General features: G+C 46.9%; 1 protein-coding gene across 8 annotated transcripts in view; it reads left to right on the plus strand.

Moving 5' to 3' along the window:
- The window catches only part of DYNC2H1 (dynein cytoplasmic 2 heavy chain 1), a 278,032-nt gene extending 261,871 nt beyond the window's left edge, over positions 1-16,161 (plus strand). For 7 of the 8 annotated variants that reach the window (XM_084842673.1, XM_084842676.1, XM_084842677.1 and 4 more), the window contains one exon: positions 15,020-16,161. In XM_084842673.1, the coding sequence (XP_084698799.1) occupies positions 15,020-15,178 (159 nt within the window). In that variant the 3' untranslated portion in view covers positions 15,179-16,161. The remainder of the gene's footprint in view (positions 1-15,019) is intronic. The other variant, XM_084842680.1, reaches the window with a different exon arrangement.
- The last annotated feature ends 435 nt before the right edge of the window (positions 16,162-16,596 follow it).

Genomic DNA, 16,596 nt, shown 5'->3' on the forward strand with positions numbered 1-16,596 from the left:
CAAAGAAGGCAGGGACCTAACAGAAGCAGATGAGATTAAGAAGAGGTGGCAAGAATACACAGAAGAACTATACAGGAAAGATCTGAATGTCCCTGATAGCCATGATAGTGCGGTCACTGAACTTGAGCCGGACATCCTCGAGAGTGAAGTCAAGTGGGCCTTAGGAAGCATGACTAACAACAAAGCTAGCGGAGATGACAGTCTTCCAGCTGAGCTATTTAAAATCCTAAAAGATGCTGCTGTTAAAGTGCTGCACTCAATATGCCAACACATTTGAGCTTCGGCTATTGGGCGGTATAGAAATGAAATAAATAAATAAATAAACATTTGGAACACTCAACAGTGGCCACAAGACTGGAAAAGGTCAGTTTACATTCCAATTCCAAAGAAGGGCAATGCCAAAGAGTGTTCAAACTACCGTACAATTGCGCTCATTTCACATGCCAGCAAGGTGATGCTCAAGATCCTACAAGCTAGGCTTCAGCAGTATGTGAACCGAGAACTACCGGAAGCACAAGCTGGGTTCCAAAGAGGCAGAGGAACTAGAGATCAAATCGCCAACATTCATTGGATCATTGAGAAAGCAAGAGAATTCAAGAAAAACGTCTATTTCTGCTTCATTGACTACGCTAAAGCCTTTGATTGTGTGGATCACAACAAACTCTGGCAAATTCTTAAAGAGATGGGAGTACCAGACCACCTTACCTGTCTCCTGAGAAACCTGTACGAGGGTCAAGAAGCAACAGTAGGAACCAGACATGGAACACCCGATTGGTTCAAAATTGGGAAATGAGTACGACAAGGCTGCATATTGTCACCCTGCTTATTTGACTTATACGCAGAGTACGTCATGAGAAACACCAGGTTGGATGAATCACAGGTCGGAATTAAGATTGCCGGGAGAATTATCAACAACCTCAGATACGCAGACGATACCACCCTAATGGCAGAAAGCGAAGAGGATCTCAAGAGCCTCTTGTTGAGGGTGAAAGTGGAGAGTAGGGATGGCGGAGAATTTCTCCATGAATCTCCAGGAGGCCGAATGCCAATGCATTCAGCCCCCCGAAATTGGTGGTGAAATTCTCCCCCCCCCCCCCCGGGATGGGACTTACCTCCTTCGAATGTCCCTCTCGGCGGTGGGTCCCGGCGGCGTTTCGGCGGGGGCGGTGGCCGGTCTTCCGACTGGCTGCCGCAGCCGCCATTACAAAGTAAAGTAAAAAAAAAAAAAGACGTGATAGGCTACGTAACGATTTACGTAGCCTATCACGGCTAGATTTTCAAAGTCAGCCCTGATAGGCTACGTAAATCGTTACGTAGCCTATCACATGTTTTTTTCCCCGCCAATTTACTTTTTTATTTTGCGGCCGGAGAGATGGGGCGTTCCCTCCCGTCCTGAATTTCAGCGGTGAGGGATGGGCGCCTCCCCCTGGCCTGAATTCCGGCCGGGAGGGGCGGGGCGCCTCCCCCCCCACCAAGAACTTCGGGGGGAGAACCAAAGCGCCTCCCCCCCACCGCGAAGCAAGCTGCGGGACCAGGTAAGGGACTTTCGTCCATCCTTAGTGGAGAGTGCAACAGCTGGTTTGAAACTCAACATTAACAAAACTAAGATCATGGCATCTGGCCCCATCACTTCCTGGCATATAGAAGGGGAAGAAATGGAAGCAGTGATTTTATTTTCTTGGGCTCCTAGATCACCACAGATGGTGACTGTAGCCATGAAATTAAAAGACGCTTGCTCCTTGGGAGGAAAGCTATGGCAAACCTAGACAGCATAGTAAGAAGCAGAGACGTCACCTTGTCGACAAAGGTCTGCATAATCAAAGCTATGGTTTTCCCAGTAGTAACGTATGGCTGTGAGAGCTAGACCATAAGACCACTGCCACCACCACCAGGCCTTCCCTGTGGACTTCTGCCTGGCAGACCGCCAGTCCCTGCAGGACCAGGCCCCCAGGTACCGAGCCAGCTGTGCTGCTCCACCTGCCCCTCCCTGGAGGGGCTACATAAGCTGGTTGGCTGAGGTAGCCTGGGAGAGCCAGGGCCTGCAGGAGAAGCCACCACCACTGGGGAAGAGGTGTGCTTGCCGCCGCTGGGCCTGCCGCTGCCGCCGCTGGGCCTGCCGCTGCCGCCGCTGGGCCTGCCGCTGCCGCCGCTGCCACCACCACCAGGCCTTCCCTGTGGACTTCTGCCTGGCAGACCGCCAGTCCCTGCAGGACCAGGCCCCCGTGTACCGAGCCAGCTGTGCTGCTCCACCTGCCCCTCCCTGGAGGGGCTACATAAGCTGGCTGGCTGAGGTGGCTTGGGAGAGCCAGGGCCTGCAGGAGAAGCCACCACCACCACCACTGGGGAAGAGGCGTGCTTGCTGCTGCTGGGCCTGCTGCCGCCGCCGCCGCCACCAGGCCTTCCCTGTGGACTCCTGCCTGGCATTTTTAAGAGGATTTTAATTGTTTTGTTTGTTTGTTTTATTTTGTTGGGGGGGATTTTGTTGTGTTTTTAGGGGTGGGTAGCCTGCCTGATAGGCGGGAGCGAGGGGGCATGTGTCCACCTGATGGAGGCAGTGGGGGGAGTGTTGGGGGCCAGAACATACCGAGGCTGGGCGGCAGGCGCTGGCGGAGCGCTAGGGGCAGGCCATGCCAGGTAAGGGGAACAAGGGAGAGATGTGTAGTATCTGTCCCCTGCTCCGGGCCTGCCCAGAGCCAAAGGATGGCTGGGGGAGGCGTGACCCCATCTTCTGGCCTTCGTTTGCTGCTCTGCAATGCCAGGTCTGTTACCCAGAAAACCTCCCTCATCCATGACATGATCCTGGATGAGGGTGCAGACCTGGCATGTATTACGGAAACCTGGCTGGCCGAGGCTGCTGCTCCAACCCTTGCAGCCATGTGTCCAGCTGGATTTTCGTATGCACAGCAGCCGAGGGCTGGGGATCGGGGAGGGGGAGTGGCTGTTATCTACCAAGAGTCCTTGGTCTTCACCAGACCCCCTCTCCGGGAGACCAAGGTTGCTGAGTGCATGTACTGGAGGTTGGGCCCGAAGGGCAGTCTGGGGATTCTGCTAGTGTACCGTCCACCCCGCTGCACGACTGACTCCCTGGCTGAGGTGCTTGAGGTGGTCTCTGATGTGCGTGTACAGTCCCCTAACTTACTGGTGTTGGGGGACTTCAACGTACATTCGGAGGCCATCCTCACAGGAGCACCTCGGGACTTCATGGAGACCATGGCCTCCTGGGAGCTGCACCATATTCTAACTGGGCCCACCCATGTAGCCAGTCATGCACTAGACCTTGTGTTTGTTTCTGGAGAAGCGGGGAGTGATCTGGAAGTCGGGGGTATATCCACCACCCCCTTGTCATGGTCAGATCACTATCTGATGATGTTGGACTTCTCGGTTCCACAACCCCTCCGCAGGGGTGGAGGACCCATTAAAATGGTCCGCCCCATGCGTCTTATGGATCCAAATGGATTCCTAAACGCGCTTGGGGATTCTCTGGGGCATGCCAACGGCCACTCGGTCGAGACCCTGGTGGGTGGCTGGAATGCCGCAATCACTGGGGCATTAGATCGGGTGGCTCCGAAACGCCCTCTCCCCCTGAACAGGGCTCGGACTGCACCATGGTTCAATCCGCGGTTACGAGCTCTGAAACAGGAGGTGAGACGGCTAGAGCACCGGTGGCGGAAGTCTCGCTCCAAAGACGATCAGACACGGGCTAGAGCTGTATCTTCAGCCTATCACATGGCGGTGAAGGCAGCAAAAAAGGAATATTATGCTGCCTCCATCGCGTCTGCAGAGTGCTGCCCCAGGAGGCTGTTCCAAGTGGTCCGGAGCCTGGTCGGTCCTGTGGCTCCGGAACCACTGGAGCATTCTAAGGCCTCCTGTGAGGCTTTGGCAAGGCACTTTGCAGATAAAATTGATCAGATTAGGTGTGTTACTCTGCACACTGTGGATACAGTTAGTGAGCAAGAGGCGGCCTGTGGCAAACCGGTTTTGTGGGATCGGTTCCAGCTTCTTCCTCCTGATGAAGTGGACAAGGTGCTTTCATCTGTAAGGCCGACCACCTGCTTACTTGATCCTTGCCCATTTTGGCTCATTATGAGCTGCAGAGAGAGACTGGGTGAGGGGATCAAGGCGGTGGTGAACGCCTCCCTTGAGGAGGGAGTGATGCCATCAGCCCTCAAGGAGGCAGTGATAAGACCGCTCTTAAAGAAGCCCTCCTTGCATCCTCAAGTTCTGAACAACTTTCGCCCAGTCTCAAATCTGCCATTTTTGGGCAAGGTGATTGAGCGGGTGGTGGCGGTGCAGTTGAAGGCACACTCGGAAGAAACTGATTATCTGGACCCATTTCAGTCGGGCTTCAGGCCTGGGCATGGGACAGAAACGGCCTTGGTCGCCTTGGTGGATGATATGAGGAGGGCTCTGGATAGGGGTGAATGCTCCTTCCTTGTTCTCCTCGACCTCTCAGCGGCTTTTGATACTGTTGACCACGGTATCCTCCTGGACCGCCTGGAGGGGTTGGGCATTGGAGACACTGTATTGCGGTGGTTCCGGTCCTTCCTCTCCGGCAGGTACCAGAGGGTAGCACTGGGAGAGGAGGTTTCGGACCCGTGGCCACTTACTTGTGGGGTGCCACAGGGTTCCATCCTCTCCCCGATGCTATTTAACATCTATGTGAAGCCACTGGGGGCTATCATCAGGAGGTTTGGGGTGCAGTGTCATCAATATGCGGATGACACGCAGCTCTACCTCTCATTCAAATCTTCACCAAGGTTGGCCGTAGAATCCCTGTCCAAATGTCTGGAGACGGTGAGTGGCTGGATGGGGAGGAATAAGCTGAAGCTGAACCCTGACAAGACCGAGGTACTTTTGGTGGGAGACAAGAGGAGGCTGGGGGATGTTGACCTGGTGTTGAATGGGGTACGGCTACCCTTGAAAGACCAGGTCCGCAGCCTGGGGGTCATTTTGGACTCCCAGCTGTCCATGGAGGCTCAGGTGTCAGCTGTGAGCCGGACAGCGCTGTATCAACTCCATCTGATACAGCGGCTGCGCCCCTTCCTTCCCGACCATCTGCTCCCATCGGTAGTACATGCCCTGGTCTCCTCTCGTTTAGACTACTGTAATGCGCTCTACGTGGTGTTACCCTTGAAGACAGTTCGGAAGCTGCAGCTGGTACAGAACGCGGCGGCTGGCCTGATTAAAGGCAGCCGCCGGCGAGATCACATCACTCCAGTGCTGAAGGAGTTGCACTGGTTACCACTTGTTTTCCGGGCCAAATTCAAGGTGTTGGTTTTGACCTTTAAAAGCCTATATGGTTCCGGCCCAGCCTATCTTAAGGAGCGCCTCCAGCAACACCAGACAGGCCGCTTAACAAGATCAGCCTCAGATGGCCTTCTCTCTGTCCCATCAGCCAGGACAGCTAGACTGGTGGGGACGAGGGAGAGAGCCTTCTCTGTGGTGGCCCCCACTCTGTGGAACTCCCTCCCTAGGGAACTCCGTCATGCCCCCTCTTTAATGAGCTTCCGTCGTGCATTAAAAACATGGTTGTTCAGGCAAGCATTTGGGGCGGGTTAGGGTATTTTGTTAAAAAAAAATTATGGTAAAATATTATTGTTTTAAATTGTTTTATGGTGGGTTGTACATTGCCCAGAGTGGCTGGGTGACCAGTCAGATGGGCGATTAATAAATTAATAAATAAATAAAAATAAATAAATAAGGAAGGCTGAGCGCCGAAGAATTGATGCTTTCGAACTGTGGTGCTGGAGAAGACTCTTACGAGTCCCCTGGACTGTAAGGAGGTCAAATCAGTCAATCCTAAAGGAAATCAACCCTGACTGGTCATTGGAAGGACAGATACTGAAGCAGAAGCTCAAATATTTTGGCCACCAAATGCGAAGAGAAAACTCACTGGAAAAGTCACTGATGCTGGGAAAGATGGAAGGCAAAAGGAGAAGGGGATGGCAGAGGATGAGATGGCTAGATAGCATCACTGATGCAATGAATATGAACTTGAGCACATTCCGGGAGAGAGCGGAGGACAGGAAGGCCTGGCGTGCTATGGTCCATGGGGTCACGAAGAGTCGGATGCGACTTAACGACTGAACAACAAATGCTTATGAGGGATCCCTTTGAACCTATGGGGAAAGTCTCCTTCAGAGTTCTTACATTAAAAACTATATTTTTAGTGGCTGTTACATCTGCTCGCAGGGTGTTGGAACTGGGGGCTTTGTCCTCTAACCCTCAGTTATATGTTTTTCATTCTGACAAAGTGGTGCTTCGTCCTGATCTGTCTTTTATTTCCAAAGTGAATTCTATTTTCCATAGATCCCAGGAGGTGGTTCTTCCATCTTTTTGCCCTAATCCTATACACCAACAAGAAAAGGATTGGCATAAGCTAGACATATGGGGGGCTCTCTGTTTTTATCTCAATAGGACAGCAGCACATAGGAAATCTGAATCTTTGTGTCATTCATGGATTCATCTTTGGGTTAGAAGGTGTCCAGATCAACTATTTCGCGATGGCTCAAGGAATGTATTCAGGTGGCATGCATTAGTCTTGGAAAACAGGATCCTCTGGGGGCAACTGCTCATTCAGTCAGGGGAGCAGCCACATCTGCAGCCCTGTGGGGTACATATGTAGGGCTGCCGCTTGAGCATCTGGTACATTCTTTTTCTAGGCACTATACAAGGTTGACAAATACACTACTGCTGATGCAGCGTTTGGGAGTAGAGTTTTGCAACAGGTGGTTCATTTTTAAGGTCTGACAACTGGACTCCTGCCCTGTGATGGAATTTGCTCTTGTACACCCCAAAGGATGAAAATATTGGAATGCCCTTCATGAATCCTCAGAAAATAGACATTCTTACCACGAATTTCTGTTCCTGGACTCTCAGAAGGCATTCGCCCACCTCTTCAGACCAGTTGTTGGGTCGATGAGGGAAGTGTTTTTAGGGCTTCTGCCTCCTCCGCACATGTGGAGGTGGTAGACAGTGTTTCAGGAGAGGGGGGTTTGTTCCTTTCATCTTTATCTGTTAGTTCTTCAGCTGTGATGTTAACACGTTGGTCAGTTGACTTGGTGTTTCCTGCCAGGGGGTGTGTTGATGATCTCATTTTATAGTTTTTTGTTTTTTGGAAGAAGTGGGGGGTTTTGTCTGCTTTTCCAGTACCACTTCAGAGAACTGGGATACCACTCCCTCTGGAGAAGACCGGCAAGACATTGGCGCTGGGATATCGCGGACACCCGACTGTGTCTGGGAATCTGTCGGGCTCCCCCTGCCTGCAACCCCTGGGCTATGCCTGCCAAGACCCTGCCCTCGCTCACCCCAGCTTGCACCCTACCGGCCTCTCCCCAGGCTAATCGAGCAAGTGCCCAGCATTTTCCTGTCCTTCTTTTTCTTTATGAAAAAAGGGAGGTTAGAAAAATGTGCTTATTTAAATATGTGCAATTTTATCCATTTGTTGTTCAGTCGTTCAGTCATGTCCGACTCTTCGTGACCCCATGGACCATAGCACGCCAGGCCTTCCTGTCCTGCGCTCTCTCCCGGAGTGTGCTCAAGTTCATATTCATTGCATCGGTGATGCTATCTAGCCATCTCATCCTCTGCCGTCCCCTTCTCCTTTTGCCTTCAATCTTTCCCAGCATCAGGGTCTTTTCCAGAGAGTTTCCTCTTCGCATTAGGTGGCCAAAATATTTGAGCTTCAGCTTCAGTATCTGTCCTTCCAATGAACACTCAGGGTTGATTTCCTTTAGGACGGACTGATTTGACCTCCTTGCAGTCCAGGGCACTCGTAAGAGTCTTCTCCAGCACCACAGTTCAAAAGCATCAATTCTTCGGTGCCCAGCCTTCCTTATCGTCCAGCTCTCACAGCCATACATTACTACTGGGAAAACCATAGATTTGATTAGACGGGCCTTTGTCGGCAAGGTGATGTCTCTGCTTCTTACTATGCTGTCTAGGTTTGCCATAGCTTTCCTCCCAAGGAGCAATTTTATCCATAACCCACAGCAAAGAGGGAAACCTTACAGGAGAGATTGTGCTTACCGCCTTGTGGGTGTTCTGTTTAAATTGAAATCCTCCTCCATTCCCAAAAGTCTCCCCTGTGGTGCAGTAATTACTTTCAGGAAAAACACTTCCTCTTCCTTGTAGGGACTTCCCAAAAGAAGGCTGTTTCAGGTGTGCCTGAGAGATAAACTATTTGTTTAAAGCAATGCTGTTTTAGAGAAAGAAAAAACCTTTTTAAATGGCCATGCTGATCCTTGGAGCCCTGCACAATGTATTATTTTCCCTGGTAGGCTTTGTATTTCAACATCCAGGGTTGTTGTTGTGAGGATAAAATGGTGAGGAGGACCAACTCTGTGCATGTCTACTCAGAAGTAAGTCTTATTGAGTTCATTGGGACTTACTCTCAGGTAAGTATGTATAGTCTCAACCACACACATTCATTCACATAAACACTTCTTGATCTTTTGGTTTCCAGAGCAACCCTACACATGTCAGCAGAGCACTTTGCCCCCCAGCTCAGCTTTGTATTTCCACATCCAGCTCATTTCCAAACCTCCTGTTAGGTTATCTCAGAAGACCCTTGGGTGAGGGGGGGGGGGCGGGTTTCCAGAGAAACAGTTGGATTGGGGGAGAAGCATTCCCCCCCCCCCTACACACACACATAATGGACGAATGTAGTTCTTCATATTCCCTGATACGTTTATTCCTAATTTTGGCATTCCCTGAGCATGTGCAGAGTGTGCTTTTTATTCAAACAGAAAGAAGCTTGCTAATCATGCTACATTTGTACAAGTGTAACTACTTCAGAACGAAGTGGTTGAGACCAATGTGTATGGTTGGGACCGGCCCAAAGTCACCCAGAATATTGGCATGCCCTCCAAGAGTCCTGGAAACAGAAATTCACTGGAAGAATTTCTATTTCATGATCAGAGCCAGGCTTGGGCCACTTTTCACAACTACTTTTAATACATTGACATTATCACAGATTAGCTTTTCCAGTGGATTTGTACCTATTGAACTGGTCTAGGGAATGGTTTCATTTGTGTCCAGACCATACTGGCCTTGTCTTGATTCGGTAAAATGTCCCAGTGATACTTGATGACATGCTTGTAGCTATGTGGATGTGTAATTAACCTTTCTTTGAACTTCATGCAAAAAATCCACAAAGTCGACCACAACATGGAGAGAATTAGTGTGTGAAGAGGCCCACAGAATCAATCCAGTGACCATTTGTATTTCACTGTGCAATTATGCAGAAACAATTATATGGAGCATAGCAGGCTGCCACCAGAATAGCAACAGTAGCTGTCAGCATGTTGCATAAGCAAGGAGCAACCTGGAAGTAAATAGAATGGCCAGTCAAGGCTCAGGTCACACTTAGCTAATCAATAATTGCTAAATATCACAGAGATCTTAGGTGAACATAGTATTTTGCACTCCAAAGTTTTACACATAGCTGGTTGATAAATCCCTAGGGATGGAAACTGCCCTTAAGAATAACTGTTGTGAATTGTCAGCCATTCCTCATACTCTCTAGATCAGACGGTGGGGAGCTATTTTCATCCCAAGGGACAAATTGGCCCCAGGCTGGGATTTCAGGGGCCACATGCCTGCATTGGGGAGGGAAAATTCCATTTTTGCCTGGAATTTACCTCCGATGTTTCTAATTTTCTGGAAGAGGTCTCTTGTCCTTCCTATTCTATTATCTTCTTCCGCTTCTGCGCATTGCTTGTTTAAAAATAAGTCCTAATCTCTTCTGGCTAACCTCTGGAATTTTGCATTTAATTGGGTATATCTCCTCCTATCACTGTTGCCTTTTGCTCTCCTTCTTTCTTGGGCTGCTTCCAGTGTCTCAGCAGACAGCCATCTTGCCTTCTTGGTTTTCTTTTTCTTTGGGATGTTTTTTGTTGCCACCTCCTGAACAATGTTGCGAACTTCTGTCCATAGTTCTTCCAGGACCCTATCTACTAAATCTAGTCCCTTAAATCTATTCTTCACCTCCACTGCATATTCATGAGGAATATTAGTGAGTTCATATTTAACTGATCTGTGGGTCTTCCCTATTCTCTTTAGTCTGATTCTAAATTGTGCAATAAGAAGTTCGTGATCTGAACTACAATCAGCTCCAGGTCTTGTTTTTACCAACTGCATAGATGTCCGCCACCTTTGGCTACAAAGGATGTTGTCAATCTGATTTTGGTTCCCAAATGTATACTTATTACCAAATTCTCTGCAGCTGTTTCCCCATAAAACTGAAGTATGGGCCATATTACTCAATCATATACCTTGTTCACCCAGTATTTTTATTGTTGTTCTTCTTGTCATCAGGAACAGAAGAAAGAACTACTTAACCATTTCTCTTTGGGCTCTTGGATTGCTCAAATTCCTCTCTCTCTCTCTCTCTCTCTCTCTCTCTCTCACTCACTCACTCACACACCAACACTGCTTTTTTTCTCTTGGGGGAAAGATTTGGGGATCTGTATATTTTCTCCTCGGTGAGAATTAAAGCAAGTTTAGGATTGATTTTGAGCAGACCAACAGCTGCTGCTGTTTATTTATATTTATTTTAGTTGAGGAAAAAAGACACTTGAATGTGTGTTGTATCTAGTTTGGCCCTCAGAGGGTTGGGTTTTTTACTTATTTCTTTTGAATTTTCTAGATTTATAATCTGAATATACTGCTTACATTGCTTACAATGCTTACATTGACAAAAATGTACATATGGTTTTTAAATAACACTGTAAGCAGCATACATTTGGTGTTGTTGTTGTTCAGTCGTTCAGTCGTGTCCGACTCTTCGTGACCCTATGGACCATAGCACGCCAGGCCTTCCTGTCCTGCGCTCTCTCCCGGAGTGTGCTCAAGTTCATATTCATTGCATCGGTGATGCTATCTAGCCATCTCATCCTGTGCCGTCCCCTTCTCCTTTTGCCTTCAGTCTTTCCCAGCATCAGGGTCTTTTCCAGGGAGTTTTCTCTTCGCATTAGGTGGCCAAAATATTTCAGCTTCAGCTTCAGGATCTGTCCTTCCAACGAGCACTCAGGGTTGATTTCCTTTAGGATTGACTGATTTGACCTCCTTGCAGTCCAGGGGACTCGTTAAGAGTCTTCTCCAGCACCACAGTTCGAAAGCATTGATTCTTCGGCGCTCAGCCTTCCTTATAGTCCAGCTCTCACAGCCATACATTACTACTGGGAAAACCATAGCTTTGATTAGACGGACCTTTGTCAGCAAGGTGATGTCTCTGCTTCTTACTATGCTGTCTAGGTTGGCCATAGCTTTCCTCCCAAGGAGCAAGCGTCTTTTAATTTCATGGCTACAGTCACCGTCTGCGGTGATCTTGGAGCCCAAGAAAGTAAAATCTGTCACTGCTTCCATTTCTTCCCCTTCTATATGCCAGGAAGTGATGGGGCCAGATGCCGTGATCTTCGTTTTTTTAATGTTGAGTTTCAAACCAGCTTTTGCACTCTCCTCTTTCACCCTCAACAAGAGGCTCTTGAGATCCTCTTCACTTTCTGCCATTAGGGTGGTATCGTCTGCATATCGGAGGTTGTTGAGAATTCTCCCAGCAATCTTAATTCCGACCTCTGATTCATCCAACCCGGCATTTCTCATGATGTACTCTGCATATAAGTTAAATAAGCAGGGTGACAATATGCAGCCTTGTCGTACTCCTTTCCCAATTTTGAACCAATCGGTTGTTCCATGTCTGGTTCTTACTGTTGCTTCTTGACCCTCGTACAGGTTTCTCAGGAGACAGGTAAGGTGGTCTGGTACTCCCATCACTTTAAGAATTTGCCACAGTTTGTTGTGATCCACACAATCAAAGGCTTTAGCGTAGTCAATGAAGCAGAAATAGACGTTTTTCTGCAATTCTCTTGCTTTCTCCATGATGCAGCGAATGTTGGCGATTTGATCTCTAGTTCCTCTGCCTCTTCGAAACCCAGCTTGTACTTCCGGTAGTTCTCGGTTCGCATACTGCTGAAGCCTAGCTTGTAGGATTTTGAGCATCACCTTGCTGGCATGTGAAATAAGCGCAATTGTGCGGTAGTTTGAACACTCTTTGGCGTTGCCCTTCTTTGGAATTGGAATGTAAACTGACCTTTTCCAGTCTTGCGGCCATTGTTGAGTGTTCCAAATTTGTTGGCATATTGAATGCAGCACTTTAACAGCATCATCTTTTAGGATTTTAAATAGCTCAGCTGGAATACTGTCATCTCCACTAGCTTTGTTGTTAGTAATGCTTCCTAAGGCCCACTTGACTTCACTTTCTAGGATGTCCGGCTCAAGTTCAGTGACCGCACTGTTACTTATATCTAATAAAAACGAATTTCAAATATTATTCAAATACATAGCATTTGGTCCAGAATTAATAACTCGAGTATAAGGAATTGTGCCCTGTACAACTTTTAAATTACACTGATGATCTTTAATACAGAATTGGAAGCCTCAAATAATTTGTTTCAGATACTAATTTCCTTAAGCATGGGTTTGCATCATGGAACTATAAATTGGTAATTTTATTGCTGAAAGGTTGCCCTTGAGGAATCCAGTCTTCTAGAACATAGTAGAAAATAGATGGAGAGCAATATGGTTGGGGTGGAGTTATCTGTCAATTTTATGTTTCTTTGGCTATAATCCTGTACCCACTTACCTGTACTCACTTGAATTAAATTGGATAACTTTGAGTAGCTATGCATAAAGATTGTGCTGTTTATACTACTTTGAAGTATGGCCTTCTTTTAAGGGTTAAGGATTTGTGAGCAGGTTCTGGATTCATGTCAAACTTTCTACAATATGGTTGCTAATGAACAAGACTTTATATAAGACTATCCATAGTCTTAAACTGGAAGAAAATATACTGATGTTAGTGTCAGCAAAATAACCTGATATGAAGATTTCAAGATTAACAAAACAGTTTTCATGGGATTCTTTACTCCTTACATTTTTATTGGATTGAATCCAGACATAGTCATTTCCATGGATCCACTCTGACTAAATCTGGATCCATTGTCTATTTGTTGTGTCTTTCCAACACAATTTACAATTATGTGTATATCACTGTGTATAAGTTAGTAAATACTAACATAACTATTAGCCACTTCTACTTCTGCAACCTAATTTGTTATGGGAAGTTTTAGACAAACAAACTGACAGAATTTGCCCACACAGAAAAAAAATGTTTAGGGAACATTTATATCTTCCTAGAGCAGCATGGAAGTTGTTCCCTCATGGCCTACTCTCAGACCTGGTAATGCCTGTAAAATAATCACATGGGCCAGCTGTTCCTTTCCCCAGTAACCACCAGAGAGGAGCATGGCTGATGTTGGAAAGATGTCACATCATTTGACCAACAAAAAGCATCACTGGATTGCAATTCAAAGGCATGGGCACACATGAGGACCCTATTGCTGGTTACAGAGACTGAGCTCTGTATGCATACAAGACCTCCTACAGTCCTAATTTCACAGGGGGGCAGCCTCATTGTGTTGCAGAACTCAGGGAAGGGGATTGGTCAGCGAGTAAGCAATCTCACTGGCCGGCACAAAAGGAATTTCACACCACACACTTTGCTACTGGCCTGGGCACCCGGACGGTCAACGGTATGCAACAGAAACCGCAGTAGCCACTCACACAATCATCAATTTCATCACTTCATTCATATGTCCCTGCCACCCACTTTCCCACTTTTCCACTAGAGCAAAGCAGTTTCCTCAGCGCCTTGCTGAGTATTAGTGCCTGCTCGGGGGAGTGATCAAGTCCCCCCTTCCACCCCCAATCAGGTGGGTCACCTTTTGTATACATATACTAGCACTGACCTTACTTCCGAAGGCGGGGCCCTCTTTTTTTCTGCCCAGTGGCCTTACTCCCGAAGGCGGGGCCCTCTTTTTATTCCATATACTTGCCTTTCTCCTAAAGGCTTCCAATGTGGGTTTCAACTCAATTGCAGCTGCAGTATGGGCAGGGCTCAAGTTCCTTCCTCCGCTTCCCAAGGTTCTCTTGCTGCTCGCTGCCGTTTGGGCGATCCCGGCGCAGGCTGTCTCCCGTTCACCCGACAAAAAGGTCGGTGGCGCCAAGAAAGGGAGGCGTGCGCCGAGCTCTCCCTCCCGGTGCGGCGATTAAGAGCAGGCAACTGCCACCTTTCTGTCTCAGAGCCTGCCACATCCGAGTCACGGCACCATTTATGTTGCAGAACTCAGAGTCAGATAGACCACGGAGTGAAGGAAAAAGAGTTTCTTTATTTAACGCACGGGCTTAAGGCTGGAATCATTTCCAAAGAGCCAAAAGCCCCGATTTACATCAGCACATTGTTTTTATAGACATTATGACACATATGAAACGGCTCCTCCTCTCCCTCCCGTGTGGGGTTGCAGTCCTCAACATTTCTTCTGCTAGCACCATTGTTTATAATACAAGAAATGGGTTATAGGGTAGCCATGATAAGCAGAGAACAGCAGAGAACAAGATATACAATTCTATGACCTTAGCCTTTGTTGACAAGATAAGAAATTCCTGTGTCTCGTCATCTTACAAACATATATTTCAGAGAGCAAGAGCTCAGCAAGAACATGAAGCATGAGGCTACTTAGTCTGACCCCCGATATGGCTGCTACAATTGGACTGAGGAGGACATTGTTATTCTTGTCTGAATTCACAGTCATGTTTGAATTGAATCCTGGCAAAGGGTAGTGGACATTGCAGACAAGAGAGTGCCTGTTATTTCAAGGAATGCATTTGGCTAGCAAGCCTTTTCAGCAGTTGATGTGCCCACTCCTATCCTGTTATCTCCTACTCAACTGCTCTTCTGGTATCTACACAGGATTGAAGTTTTCCAATTGATCTCCAGCCTCTATATCACTATAATAAAAAGCATTCCTTGTCTCAACTTGATTCTTCTACAACACAATTGTATGCATGTCTACTCAGAAGAAAGTTCCTTAAGCTTAAGGATTAGTACCCCCAGGTAAGTGTGTATACGATTGCAGCCCTAATGTCTTCAAATTCAAATTGAATACTTATTTCTTGACAGAACACTTATGGGCCCTATTCCCCTGAGGAGTGCATCTCTTTGCCAGTTTACACCAGTGCTGAGAGGGATTGTGTGATGACAAACATTGATGTTCCATGTGGAGGCAATCAAGACCAATGGATCCAGTGTGGAGCTGCTTTATTTTTGAAAAATCAGTAAGAAAAAAATAGGCTGTGAATGCTCTTGCGGTTAGCCACCAGATCTGAGCTGTAGTATTTAAGAAGAGCTCTCTGTATTTGCAGTTTAAAACTAAAATGTGAGACCTCCACAGATTTTATAAACAGCTGTACTTAAAAAGTGATCACACTGCACACTGGTGGATTGATAGCAGAACTAAGGTTTGATCACACATTTTTTGTAGTCAGTGGACATAATACTCATTGGGCACAATCCATATTCTGCTGTGCTAGCTGAATTGAATTGAAATGAAGAGAAGAGAAGCTGAAGAAGAGAACACTACTGCCCTTGCACAGCTCCAATTCATTTCCATAGGGCCTGAACATCTTCGTGGATTGTGCCCTTTGTGCGTAATCCATTAAATTCTTGTGCTGTACAGTCTCCATTAATGTTGTGCATCCTCTGTTAAAATGAGTTGCACACACCACAAGCATTTTGTGGAGTCGTCCCCATGACTTTATTAATGTATAATCTTGTATTTCTGTGGTCTACTAAACATTGTCCAGACAACTGTACAGTTTCTCAAGATTGTAATACTCTGTATTTCCAGGTGTATGCTATTGTCATCCTTGATCTTGGCTGTGCTAGTCTTTGAGTTTCTTGTGACCTCTTTATTTCTTCATCTGGTATACTTTCATTCTGCTATGAACTGTCTTTTTTCCCCTCTTTTTTTTAAAGAGCATAATTGGCTTTAGAAGTGTAAGAGACAAGCTGCTGTTGTTAAGTATCAGAAATTTTATTGAGGTACAAATTGAAAAAAGGATACCTATACTGAAATCTATTCTCTGAGATATACTGAATTATATTTATTATAAAGCTCTCATTAAACAGGTTTTTAGCTGTCCGGTTTGACTGATCCGTGAGTAAGCTGAGTCTTCAGTGTCCTATGTATTATATGCTGTATCCGTCTCTTGCAGTAAGAGCACCATAGTGACAGAATAAAGAATGATGGCTGAGCTAGACTGAATTCCAGTAAGGATCTGCATATGTAGGCAGCACAACTTAAGGAGAACACTAATGAGTTCCAAATTAGAATGATTAAGAACAATATTTCCTTTATATGCAAATAGCTGCATGCCTCATAGGGTGGGGTGGGGGGAGGAACAACAACCCTAAGGATAATGTTTTAGTGAATGCACTCTGATCAAAGAGATCTGTCAATGGGCTATCATACCAAAGAGCTTTATATTCACTTTATAAGTGAACTGTTGCATCAGCAAATGAATGTTGGGATGGAGAGCAATCGTTACTGAGCTAAGACAATGGGCCAGTTTGCAGGTACAATAAGCCATGCAGGTCACAATAAGCCATGCTGAAAACAAGCCATGGTGGGTTGGTTAATCACTCACTAAGCCACGCTGCTGGCAACAGACGATCAGGTGCTCGCTGGCTTGCCATGG

This window comes from Heloderma suspectum, chromosome 3 (genome assembly GCF_057233095.1).
Source record: "Heloderma suspectum isolate Gila_16-S chromosome 3, 16-S_ref, whole genome shotgun sequence".
In the NCBI taxonomy this organism is placed as follows: Eukaryota; Metazoa; Chordata; class Lepidosauria; order Squamata; family Helodermatidae; genus Heloderma; species Heloderma suspectum.